Below are 13,690 nucleotides of genomic sequence, written 5' to 3' on the forward strand. Positions count from 1 at the left end.
TCTTAACTGATGTGAAGATTTTATTTAGCAATCCACTTCTTGGGTTGCCAACCTGCTGGAGTTGTTTAATTTCAGGTTTTCTTGTCTCTTTGTCTTGCTATCATCTTTTGACAATCGTATCACTGTTCCTTGTGGCAAGAAGTAGAGTCTGAGTTCAAAAGACTGAAACTGCTTGGCATCTCATCTAACCCTTTAACAATTCTACTAATTCACATTGTTCTGGATTGGTATTTTCTTTATTAAATGCCTCCCCTCTACACAAAGGATGGAAAACAATGTGTTGACTTCACTGTGGGATTGGCATTATACTGAGCATTAGAACAAATATTGCAAAGCATCCTATCTGATATTCTAATGCGTCTGCCAAACCATTCTGTTGCATTGATTTATTCATATTAAAACAACAACAACATTGTCATGAATCCTTTACTTGCAAATCCAGAAAAATTCATACAAAATTTCTGGACTGTGAAGGCACAAGAGTCTTCCTTCTCAAATTTGCAGGTATAATTGTAAAAAGAACACAGATGTGTAGTGTGAATTTGGCTTCCAACTTGTTTGCAGTTAATCTGTTTATTGTAAAATGTTGATGATAATGATGGTGTGGTAGTGATAGTATGTGTTTGGAAAAATACTGTCATAAGACATCAAGTTAAGAGTTTGGTATCTTACTCTTTTGACCATTGGAAAGACACTTGAGTCTGTAATTGTTACAAGTTTCTGTGACATTAAAGAGTGCATATGATTCTCAGTCATAATTTAGAAGCTAGTATATTGCAAATTAGTTTACTCTGATCAGTTAGTACATACTTTAAAATTAGATAAACTTAGGCAAGTAGACGTAAGTACTTTGCTCAAGGAAATTCTATTGTATATTAGGCATTATACATTTGCAACTCACATTCGCTAAATCACTTGGAAATAATCATCAAATATTAACATAACCTATTTGGTCATTTTGTTCTCTCTCTCTCTCTATATATATATATGTGTGTGTGTGTGTGTGTGTGTGTGTGTGTGTGTGTGTGTATATATATATATATAATTTTTGAAATGTGAAGGTAATTTTTTAAAAAAATGTTATGAAATCTTTTATGAGGATGTTATTAACCAGTTTTGGGAAAATGTTTTCCTTCTAGTCTGTAAGCGCCTTCATTAAACCTTTTCAAACACACACGCACACACACACACACGCACACACACACACACACACACACACACACATGCAAACTTATATATTTATAAATATGCATGTAGTTGTGGAAGATGCAATGAAAGCTACTGTTGTTGTTTACTCTCACATCAGCCCCAACTGAGCAGATCTGTTATAAAAGACATTCCAGATCATGCTAGCTTTTTCTTTTCAATTAGTGTATCTTGGACTATCGTGTCCACCCTTTTTAAATGAGTAATGTGTGTTTTGAGGAAGATTTGGATACTATTTCTGCCACGTTCAGTGATCATATGATCACTGAACCTGGCAGAAATAGCATCCATATACTCATATGGAAAGCTTGTTCTGTGGCACTGGTTGTACCTCAAATTTGACTTCAGAGTATGAAGGTATTTAATTCTTTCTTATTTTTAGGGTTGAATTTGGTAAGAATTTGGAAAATATTCATTATCAATCAGATTTAATATTTTCCACCTCTTCCAGCTAGAATTCAGTATGTGGGCAGCTTCAAAATCCTTTAGTTTTATTTACCTCTGATTGTATACACATATTTTTCAGTGCATCTTATCTATATATATATATATACATACATGCAGGGCACAGGCATAGTCGTGCTGTTAAAATGTTTAGTACACAGCTACATGGTTTTGAGTTCAATCCCATGGTGTAGCACTTTGGACAAATCTCATCCATCATGGCTTCTGGTAGAACACAGCCTTTAGTAGAATGAAAATTGTGTCCAGATCTACTGGAAGAATCACTCTTGTTTTTTTGCGTGGTCATCTTGTTTAACTCCACTACCTGGTCAATGGTGCCTTAGCAGAATCCACTCTGTTTCAAGCGTTGGGCTAGGTATCCAGTTGAGGCATTTTCTTTCACCATTTTTGGAGATATTGAATAAGGTTGTGGATGTTGCTCATCCTCCCATGACTAAAATATAAAAAAAAAAAAAATGAAATGTTTTAATTACTTCATTTAGTTTACACTGTATCACCGCAACCTTTATTTTAATAGAAGATAGTCTTTATATTTATATTCAATTGCTGTTTAGTTTATTGCCTTGAAGATTCCTGCATCAGTCCTGTATCTCAGTTCAGTTATAAGTTTTGCTGTTTGTCCTTGCTTCATTTTAGTTTCCTGCCTCGTATCTGCATGGCTGTTATTAATGTAGTTGCAACTGTAATTATTGTTGTACCTCTTGTTGTGAGTTTTGTTTTTATGTTCAGTCACACAATTTGCACATTGGCATCATCAAGATAGCATGCTTAATTGCTCATTTGTTAATTAGTCCACAAGAAATTATCATACCTTGTTTTTGTTAGCCAATTATTTCAAACTTTTGTTGTTTTTATTTTTGAATATTTTCTGTAGTTAGAATATATTTCCTAAATTGTTGTTTAAAAGTTGTTAATGTATGAATTATGTTGTAGCCTTATATCATACAGAGCTATTGATAGTGTAATTTGAAAAGTATTTCCAATATTTGTTAGCTAATCCTTAGAAAATATTTGCAAATCAGTAAGTTTATTTATTGCGGTTAGCTATTCCAAAGAAAATTTATTTGGTTTAGTTGTTCTAAAGCAAATGTCAGTATAATATCAGATATTTGTTCAGTTTTAATTCATTTTTTTTGTCTTTGTTTTATATTTTTCCCTGCCTAGATTTTGATTAGATATAAAATTTGTTAAACACTGAATAAACTTAAGAATGTTAGTACATGTGTTTGAATGTATGTTCATGAATGCTTTGCAATGTTTATATATACACTAGGTCATGCTCTCAGATGTGGGGAAAAATTGATTGCAGTAAATGTACATAGAAATCTGTAGAAATATATAGAACATCCACAAAGGTGGAAATGTTCTACCATAGTGTTTAGAAATTTTTCAAACACACATATGTAAAACAAATCTCTTGGAAGTCTACTTATAAATTTTGAGGGATTGGGGGTGGTGGAATAAAAGTTGTTTTGGAAACTAAATTTAGTATGTTGATGTGAAGTTGCTTGATTTCTTTTTTTTTTTTATGACATGTTGCTATGTTTTTATCATCATTGATTGAGAAAGTACCAGGTTGAGTCAAAAGTTTTTTTCATATTTCAATTAATAGTCCAAACAAATTGTGTATGTAAATATATACCATCATATTCTATTGTCTGTTGCCATCATTGAGCCAGAAATTCAATGATGGCAACCATTTGGCTGGTTTAGATGCAAAAAGCCTCCTTGCACCCATTTTCAACTTCATCCACATTGTTGAACCTGCATTCATGCAGGAAATGAGCCATGGCTTGGAAATCTGATGGAGTCAGGTCTGGACTGTAGGCAGGGTGAGCAGTACTTCCAGCCCCTCAAGTTCTTTAAGTTTGTGTTTGCTGGGACAATGTCATTCTGTAGGAGTGCAAGTCTTTGATTGACCAGTGCTTGGCAGCAGGCTTTGAAAGCATCATATACTTGCCGTAGTTGTTGAGCATAAAGGTTAGCATTGACAACATAATCATCTGGAACAAGCTCAAAGTGCATTGTCTCAAAATTCCACCAAACACACAACAAAAAGTTACTTCTGTTCAAACCACATTTGTTTGACAACAGGTTCTGAAGTCTAGCTGGAATGAAGCCATTGATTTCTTTTATTAGGATTACGAAAATAGATCAATTTTTCATTCCCAGTTACAATCTAACTCCAAAATGGTCATCTCAAAGATTTGCCAGCAGTTGTTGCAAATGTTCACATGTTGCTGAGCCTAGTCACTGGTAAGTTCATGGGGAACTTCTTGATAGTGTCTGTTCATAAGGGCGAGTCAATTGATGGTGCTTTGTGAGGGAGCAAGTTCAGCCGAAAATGTATGAGAACTTGTGCTTGGCTGTTGTTTAACCATTTGAAACAAGACTTCATCTTCTACAACAGGTTTCCTTGACTGTCATTCCTATTTGTGAAAATGTATAAAAGCTTGTGCTTTGTTGTTGTTCAACCACTTGAAGCAAAGCTTCATCTTCCACAACAGAAGATTTCCTTGACTATGATTTGTATTTGGGTATGGTCTCACCTTCCTTGAAATGTCTGACCCAGTTTTGTACCACTCATTTCTTGACAGTTCCTGGGCATTCCACATCATTAATTTGTTTTGTTTCTGCTCTTGCACTCAGTCTTTTTTTCCTACAGGTTGTGTTAAAATGGCTCTAATTGCAATTTTTTCACCACTCATTATTAAAACTGTAAAATAAAGAATAAACAATGTTTATGTTATATATGAAAATAAAGCATAAAAGATTTAATGATTGGACAACTAGTTGTATCAAAATGATATAACATAGAGGTACAAGTTGCCAAAAATCATCAGTGAAAATCTGGAAAGACTTTTGACTTAATCTATGTTTTAATGAGTTGGTGTGGTATTACAATAAACTGTTAGATTTCGATCTATTAAAAAATATTTTCTGATACATATATATGAGTGTATGTGAGTATGTGTACATATACATAAGACTTCACACATACATAAGGTGTGAATATATATATATGTATATATATATATATATTCACAGCTTGTGAAGTCTTGTGTATGTGTATACACACACGACAAAGTGTAAGTGATTTGAGAGAAAAATTGGGCATACGAGGCATCAAATATAGCATGCAAGAGAAACGGCTGCATTCGTATAGCCAAGAAATGTGTATGAATGAAGACAATTCCATCAAGAGGTACTGATCTCTGATTGTTGAGGGAGCATGTGGAAGAGGTAGACCCAGGAAGATGTGGAACAAAGTGGTGAGAGAGGATCTACAGACGTTGGGACTCACAGAAGGGATGACAGGGGACCGAGACTCCTGGCAGTTTGCTATGCCTGAAAAGACACATCAAGCTAAGTAAAAAAAAGTGTGGCTGCCCTTGAATACAGGTTTGTCCCCTGCATTCCTTCCCAGCTGAGCATTCCTGATCTTGTAGGCTCATGGGTACTGGTGCCAGGTAAAAAGTACCTGAATCAGTGTCTTGTAAATGCAACACTGCCAGTGCTGCGTAAAAGCATCCAGTACACTCTGTAAAGTGGTTGGTGTTAGGAAGGGCATCCAACTGTAGAAACAGTGCCAAAACAGACATGAAACCTGGGCAGCTCTTCAGCTGGCCAGCTCTTGTCAAACTGTTCAACTCATGCCAGCATGGATGACAGACATTAAATGATGATATACTTATGTATGCATGGAACAGTTTGTTTTTTTAAACTTGTTTTAATTTTCACATTCTATCTTAGATTTCTCTGTCACAAGTTGACCTTGTTCATATGAAGAATTATCTTTTGAGTTTCTTATTTGTGAGCTTCAAGATAAAAGTATGGTTTTTAGTGAGAGTATTGTTTCACAAGGAAAATAACAAAGGATTGAGAAATATTAGCTACTAATTTTAATCTTTTTGTTTCCATATTTAATTTATTACATTGGTTTCACCTGCATTTTAATATTTATTTTTGATTTAAGATCTCCATATTTTCTCTATTGCTTATGGCACAGCATCACAAACTTGTACATGTTCAAACTTAGACATATTTTAGTAATTTCATCATATTGTTCAAGTATAAGTATTTGTGCCTTATATTTTATAACCCATATATTGATAGTTATGAAACTAGACCTAATGTATCTGCATGAATATATACATCGTTAAATTTTTCTTCGTGAACTAACAAAAGAAGTCTCTGTGGTCACTCTACCTGCTAGATATAACAGCAAAATCTCTGTCAGATTACACTCTTCTGTTTCAAAGTAGAGAGAACATATTGGATGTTTCCCAAGATACTGAAAAGCAAGGTATGGTCAGGGTTGGAATGTCTTTGATCATAAATATGTTGAACATTCCAGTATAATAAATAGTTTGTGCTATGAAAGAAATGTTTTGCTTGGTTTCTTTAAAAGAATGCTTTTAGAAATTGATATTTTTGCATTCTTTGATTTAAGTTAAATTTAAGTAGAAACAGTTATTTACTCAAAATTTGTGACAGCCTATTATGGTTGAGACATTGGGAGGAGTGATGACATGAAGAAATGTCTCAATGAAGTATATTTTCTTGATGTCATTTATGTGATTATGTCTAAATGTCTGAGATTAGTAGTTGTTCATTACATTTTTTTCTTACAATTAACCCAATCTTTTAAAATTTAGAATATTTATTTATCAAGAAGTAATGTTTATCATCACCAATATGGCTGCTCAACATTACTACCGTTTAACCCCAGGTAGAGCTTCTGCTATCTCTCATTCAAATTTTCTAAGTAGCTACTTATTTAATGATCTGTTGTCTGTCTTATTTTTGCTGTCCACATAGCAATACATTAAATTCAAATGACAACACATTATTTGTACTCTAAGGATAATAATGTTCTTATCCTCCAGGCAACTTCCACATGTATCAGTTTAGAAGTAAAGATTCCTAGTTCAAATTCTGTTGGATACGGTATATACATTCAGGAATAAGACATTTGATATTTTGAAATCAAAGCAATTAAAGTATAGTATAACTTTTTAAGTATAGTAAAATCTATCTTCAAAGCCAAAGTTATTAAGCTGAAAAATTGCCTTTGTGATTTACAACTCCAAAATAATTCACATTTTGCTGAGTCAAGTGTGTAGACAGTCACACAATGATATACATTCACTTACTGTATTATCTGACCGATAGTAATAAGTTGCCATCTGCAAAGTAAATATGACTGTCAGTATCAATAAATTATCAGAAACTTGCATCTTCTCAGAGATTTCTTGGAACAAAAGAAATTATTGATGATTTGTTTTTTCTTATCAAGTCCCTAAACAGTTTTGTTTAAATGAGTATTTTCTCACATAGAAATCTGCCTAGGAGTACATTCTCCAGTGGCGGGTGTTTGACCTATAGAAATTTAGCTGCTTTTTTTTTTTTTCTTTTGTAGCAAAACAAACAATTATGTCAAAGTTCCTTTGTTAGTTCAGATGTGTCTTTGTTCTTCTGAGTGCTCACTAAGCCACTATGAGTATAAGTGCCACTTTCTGATATGCTTTCCTTAGAACTGCTGGAATATGTTTATGCAGTATCATTTAGTATTATACTTCTAATTTAACGCTCATTTAATAGCCAACCACATGATTTCAGGTTCATTTCACTATACACCATCTTCTATTGTTGCTCTTGGTCAACCAGAGCCTTGTGAATGGACTTAGTGGATGGATACTGAAAGAAGCCCATCGTGTGTATGTGTGTGCATGTATGTCTGTGTCTCTTTATCTTGACATTGCATGACAATTGTTAATGAGTGTCATTGTCATACAAGCAGTATTATTTCCAGTATTCCATGAAAACATGTTTGGCCGTTCGAAAATATCATGTTACTTTGAAACAGGTTGAGGTTGGCAACTGGAAGGGCATCTGGCCATAGAAAATTTGCCCCTGTAAACTCTGTCTGGTACATGCAAGCATGGAAATATGGACATTAAAACAACAATGATGATGATGACAGAGATTGCCAATTGATTAATCAGCACAACTTAGTTGGGGTAAAGTAGATTGATAAGCACAGCTGTAGTTGACTGACATCTTTCTGTTGTGCTGCATCTATTTCAGTAGTTGCTATGAAGTTCATTTTTATTTTCCTTCATTTTCTGTTTTGTTTTTCAAAACCATAATTTCAGCTCAGGATATTTATGCTTTTTGGCAAGCTTGATCATTTTTCATTCTGTTATGTAGGGTCAGGTAGGGGTCTTGCTTTTACTTACAGTATTGAGTGGGTCTGTTGGCTATCTAGTTGGATACTTGCATTTGGAATGAACAGAAAGTAAACAGCTCTACACTGTTTCACTGTCTTGCTCTTACTCTCACACACACTTGTACATATTTATATATGACCTTTTATTATGTGCCTCTGTGTATGAGTGATTTTCCTTTTATTTTTTTTTTTGTTTGTTTTCTGTGAGGACACTGTTTGCATCAGACCAAATTAAATATTATAATTTCTTTGAATATGTTTGATTGTTGAAAAATAAATCACACAGATTATAACGGTTTAAGATACTCTTCAGCTTCTAATCTAAGCCCTTTTATTACACTTCCCCAAGCACAAACCCAGTTATAAGCTAAAGCAATGCAATTTATTTTACTCTAAATGTAATGAACAGGTGATTGGGGTATAAAATACATGGCTTACTTTGGTTATTGATTCCATAAGTGACATACATTAATAATTCTATTTGTTGTTATGGCCACTACATAATTCTAAGGCGAGTTACACTCTTGTTATATTTAGTATTTTAGTAATTATTTCACTATGGTACTAGAAAAAATGCAAAGGTAAACTTTGAGACTTTTCAATACAGAATTGTAATCTCTTTAATCTCTAATCAATTATTTAATTTAGACTTTCATTTTGAAATTGTGTTGTAGCTGCTGAATCTTATTTTGTTTAGTTAGAGCTGTTGTGTATGATAGAATGTACTGTCACAGTAATTATGACACAGAGATGATAGTATTAAAGAAATAACTTTGGTGTCTTTACAAAATATAAAATGGTCACAAAGTGGAATGAATAAGTTAGTAAACTGTACTGTGTACAGAAGAGTAGTAGGAATCTGTAATGAGCATTTTATGTTTTTTGTTTGTTGACAGAGGTCATAATGTATTTTCTGGAATTTGACTCTTTTTATCTGACTCACATAGTGCTTTATGTGATAAAGTCAAGCATAAAATTCTTCGCCGTGCAGAAATATCATTTTGGAGCTTAAGACTTTATAAATCTTCCTTGAATATATTCTTGCATTAATCCTGCATGTATTCCCTTCATTCCTAATTCATATGCAGAATATTTTTTTTCTTTTATATTAATTACATTTAACTTCCATTTATACATGTTTCACTCTCCTTGCATTATTTTTTTAGAGATAAAATTTCTATCCCTTCTCATTTGATATAGTGACACCACCACTTTTCATCCCATTCAAAATCCATTTCAATTATGTGTGTGAGTGCGTGCATGCATATATAGAGGCATACTTCGACCTACATCATTTTGAGTTATGTTTTTTCCTTTTAAAAATTAGTGAAAAAAAAAAAAAAACTAATTAGTCAATTTTTCTGACTTTACATTGGTTTCAACATACAAATTAAAAATAAATCACCTTAGAAGATCAAATAGAATATGGAAAAATATGTACAAACCATTTATCAAAATAAATATAAGCAAATAAATTTTTAAAAGTGTTTTTTCATGTTTCACCATTTTTGAGTTAAGTTGCATGTCTTGCAACCAATTACTAACATAAGTTTAGGTATTCCTTTGTGTGTGTGTGTGTGTGTGTGTGTATATATATGTATGCACACACATGATTCAGAAGCCAAATGCCTTTTATATGTTGTATTTTTTTTTCTTTTCTGCTATTAGAAATGGTTAGGGCTTCCTATATGTTCAAAGAACCATATATGATATGACTGACATTTGCTTTCTATTAGCATTTTAATTCTAATATTAAACCTAATCTGTAAACACAGTAAATATTAAGTTACTGTGTGTAAGAATATAAGCCAATGTAAAACAAAATTTAAGTTATCTGTTGAATGTGTTTTCACAATTTCATGTTGAATTATTGATGGTAGAAAGTTAAATAAGAGAAGAAAAAATTTCACGGAACTCTTTATCACTAATTTATTTTACAGTTTTAATTAGTATTCGTGTATTTTGTTTTTATTTGTAAACAATTTTTTACTAACCTTATACATAACTTCTTAAAGTCTGACTTAGACGATTATTGTAAAGAATTAATAATTGTGATGTCTGTGTAAGGCAGAAAAATGATGGGTTCTTTGTGAGTAGAAATTCATAAATATAATTGATTCATTAGTATCAGAACAAACTTTTTGACATTGTTTCTTCCTTCTTTATTATGTAAAAAAGTAAGATGACCCAGATGTTGCTTTTCTTTATACATTGGTAGCAGCATTCAGTTCTGTATACTGATATCAGCTCATACTCATGGTCAGTAAATACACTGATCTGTTTCTCAATTTGTTTAAGTCTGCTTTTCGTATCAGGAAGATATTGAATATCACCTGTTATCCACCTTCTAATTAGCAGATTCATAGCATCATGATAACTTTATTCCTTGTCCTTAACCTCCCACTTGGCTCAGCATGGATCAACTATGCAGCACTGTTGATTTCTTTGATAAGAAACAAGGTCAGTTTTTCAGAGGAGGGATGTCATCCCCTTAGTGATTTACTCAAAGGAAGAAGGGCAGTGCTCAAAACTTTTCTCACTATATTTGAGATTGGTGTGAAGAAGGAAGGAAGGAAGTTATGTTAGCTTGAAAGCTTGCAACAAAGTAGGGACTCTGCTAAAGGCATCTGAAGTCAGCTGGTGCTGTTAAATCAGGTGACATATTACATATAGCACCCAAATTGTTATACTGATCTCTAAAATTTGTACTAATGTCATCAACACTAAAAGTATGAGTGGCTGTGTTGATTCTGGGTTAGATTTGAATCCATAGTTTAGCAACATAACCTAACATTCATTTTGAAGTATGTGGTTAAGTGTTCTCTCAGATTTTCCTGCCCTCAGTAATACCTTTTTATGGATATTCTTATGAATTTATAGTAATTTGTTTAATTAGGTGAGTGGGGAGACAATGCTCCTGTCTTCATTACATGGTTTTATTGCTGTTAGGAACAGATTATGATGTTTAATCTTTCAGAGAATTATTCAGAGAATTATTCTCTTAGATTAGGAGAGATTGTTAAAGCAAGTACAGAAATGTAATCATTGGATTTGTTTTTGGTTTATTTTTGCTATATCTCATTAGATTCTGTACATTAGGTGAGGCAATTTATCAAGATTACGCTCACTAAGGCACTCAAACACATGTGCACACACATATACAAGAAAAAGTGAAAACATTGAAAATGTTGTTTCCTCAGTTTTCTATAGCTCTGCATTGGTATAAATGTTACAACTTAAATCAATATTTTTGCTCCTTTGTGTGTGTGTATCTGTAATTATATGTCCACTCACATACATACACATGTATATAACTCAAACAATTTGTAATTAGATTCTTATTGGAAACCATAAGACTGTTATTTTAACCTTACTTACAGTGTTTAGTCTCAGGTAATTTGACTTATGTCATCAATTACCTTTTCACCATTGTCTAATTCTGTATTTCTTCCCACTTGCCTCATCATCGCCTGCTCTTTTATTAATGCTGCTTTTCCGGGACTTTGCTGTACAGTGGACTTAGCCAAGCTGCGGCTTAAGGACAATGCTAACGTGGATAGTTCCGCAAATGGCGATCAACTGATCTCACCTGACAATGAGGAGTACCATGTTGTGCAGGGGCGTATGATGAGGGGATTCTGCTGTGCTAGTTTCCCACTTGCCAAAGGTTTAGCACGGACTATCAAACGGTTATGAACCTACACCCCACATGTTGACTGAAAATCTTTCTCAAACATTAATAGTTGTAATATTAAAGTCACCAGCTTGATACCACCTTTCCAAGTTTAACATCTGTTCAGGAATGGAAAATAACTGAATGAACACAATATGGCTGTAGATTATTTTGACACTTTTTTTTTTGTTCCAACAACCATGGCAGGCTGATGCCTGAAACTAATAATAAAGTTGTTGGTTGACATTAAGGAAAGCTCCAAAGAAAAGTAATTTGCCTTTAAGAAAAAAAAAATGTATCTGTAAAAAGAAAGCACATTTTGTAGTTTGTTATTTTTTTGTTTTTATCAATGTTATTTTTTAATTGTGTTATTTTCTTTATTTTTCATCTATATTTTTTTAAATTGTACATAAAATTTTACGTCTGTGTACATACATACACACACATATACATATATACATGCACTGTGTTTATATGTTTTGTCTAATATTTGTATTTTCCTAACAGATTTATTAGTATTTTCTTTTTATGAATACTAAAATAAGTTAGTAAAAAGTGAAGCTGACTTGGGGTAGAATAAGGAAGGAGCCTTTATAATAAAAACATGTTTATTATCACAGTTATTTGTTAATAGATTAGCTGCTACCTTGTTATCCGGTCTCTGATATTGACTGTATCTCATCTCTTGATACAAGCCAAGAAGAATTACCATCAGTTTGCAGCAAACTAAATAAAGCCATTAATTTTTCTCTTACTTTTCTTGCCAGAAAACTTTAATTTTTTTTAATCTATTTCTTACATTATCTAACTTATAATTGAATTGTAGAAAAATTGAATTATAATCCTGTAAAGAAAACAAATCTGTCAGTTATATCAGATTCCTAGAAATAGAATCTTAACATATTTGATATACATCAATTTTTACTTAAAACATGTATCAGTTCTTTAACTAGTCTTGTTCAGTCATCATCTTCAGTTTTATATGATACTGCCTCTCATATCTCATTTACCTCACAACATTCATTGTTTTGAAAGCAAAAAGGCCATGATTTGATGTCATAAATTTCTTTGGTTGTTGTAAAGTTGCATGATAAAACATTGAGCTTTCAATCAAATTAATAGATGATTGCTCATTACAAACCCAATTAATTTCAAGATCAATTTAAAAAAAAAATTGGAATGAGTGTTTACTATTATTTACCCAAATTTCATGTCATTTTCTACGTTAAGTATAATGGGTAAATACAAGAGAACTTGTTTTGAGACAATTTCATTATATTTCTGTCCATTTGTGAAAAAATAATAATGATAATATAAATAAATCCTTACCTTCTGTGTACATCAAAGGTATTTTATTACACATTTACACAATATAATAAACATTCCATTCATGATACACAACAGCTTACACATGATACAACACACTCATTACATTCCTTCAGTATAACCTTAATGTGGGCAAATGTCCATTTTCATTAAAATATTACTTTAATACCAGCACTAGAACTACTGCAAAATTTCCAGTTTAATAAGTATTTTCATGAATTGAATTATAAGCAGAGCAGAACTTTTCTATTGATATGACTTATAAGAAAAACATATAGAAAGTTTTGATGAGTTATGTAGAAAGTAAAATGCTATATGTATTTTTCGGATGGAATCAAAATTTTAATATTTTCATTCTATTATTTTTTTTAATGGTTTTTTTTTTAGTTATGAGGATAATATATTCCTGCCATTTAGCTGTTTCAGAAAAAATTTTTAAAACTTACTAAAACTTAACTTTTACCATGGAGGAGAATTAATTTTAATTATTGGGATGGCCTTGAATTATAGATATGTATTCTTACTCTTTGAAGTTTTCAAACGTAAAGAGAGTTTTTGGCAAACTTTCAAATTTTAGATTATAGCTTATCTGTTTCTACTTTATTATTTAGGGAGAATTTCTGATGATAATATAATCTTTTAATATCATTTAGCAAACTGAGCACAATATACACTCACATATATTAGAGCACACACATGTAACATATTTCTTGTAAAACCACCCATCAACTGTACAGATAAATTCAAAAAGTTATTTTGTGAAAAAGCTTGCAAAACAAATTTATATA

General features: G+C 32.2%; 1 protein-coding gene across 21 annotated transcripts in view; it reads left to right on the forward strand.

Moving 5' to 3' along the window:
* LOC106874470 (rho guanine nucleotide exchange factor 7) overlaps window positions 1–13,690 on the forward strand; it is a 206,499-nt gene that overhangs the window by 132,817 nt on the left and 59,992 nt on the right. The window contains exon 18 of one of the 21 annotated variants that reach the window (XM_052966471.1): window positions 11,418–11,854. The exons of the other annotated variants lie outside the window; for them this stretch is intronic. Coding sequence (XP_052822431.1) covers window positions 11,418–11,599 — 182 coding nt within the window. The 3' untranslated portion in view covers window positions 11,600–11,854. Of the gene's footprint in view, window positions 1–11,417; window positions 11,855–13,690 lie in introns of those variants that run through there. 21 annotated transcript variants of the gene reach the window in all.

This window comes from Octopus bimaculoides, chromosome 3 (assembly GCF_001194135.2).
Source record: "Octopus bimaculoides isolate UCB-OBI-ISO-001 chromosome 3, ASM119413v2, whole genome shotgun sequence".
NCBI classification, from domain to species: domain Eukaryota; kingdom Metazoa; phylum Mollusca; class Cephalopoda; order Octopoda; family Octopodidae; genus Octopus; species Octopus bimaculoides.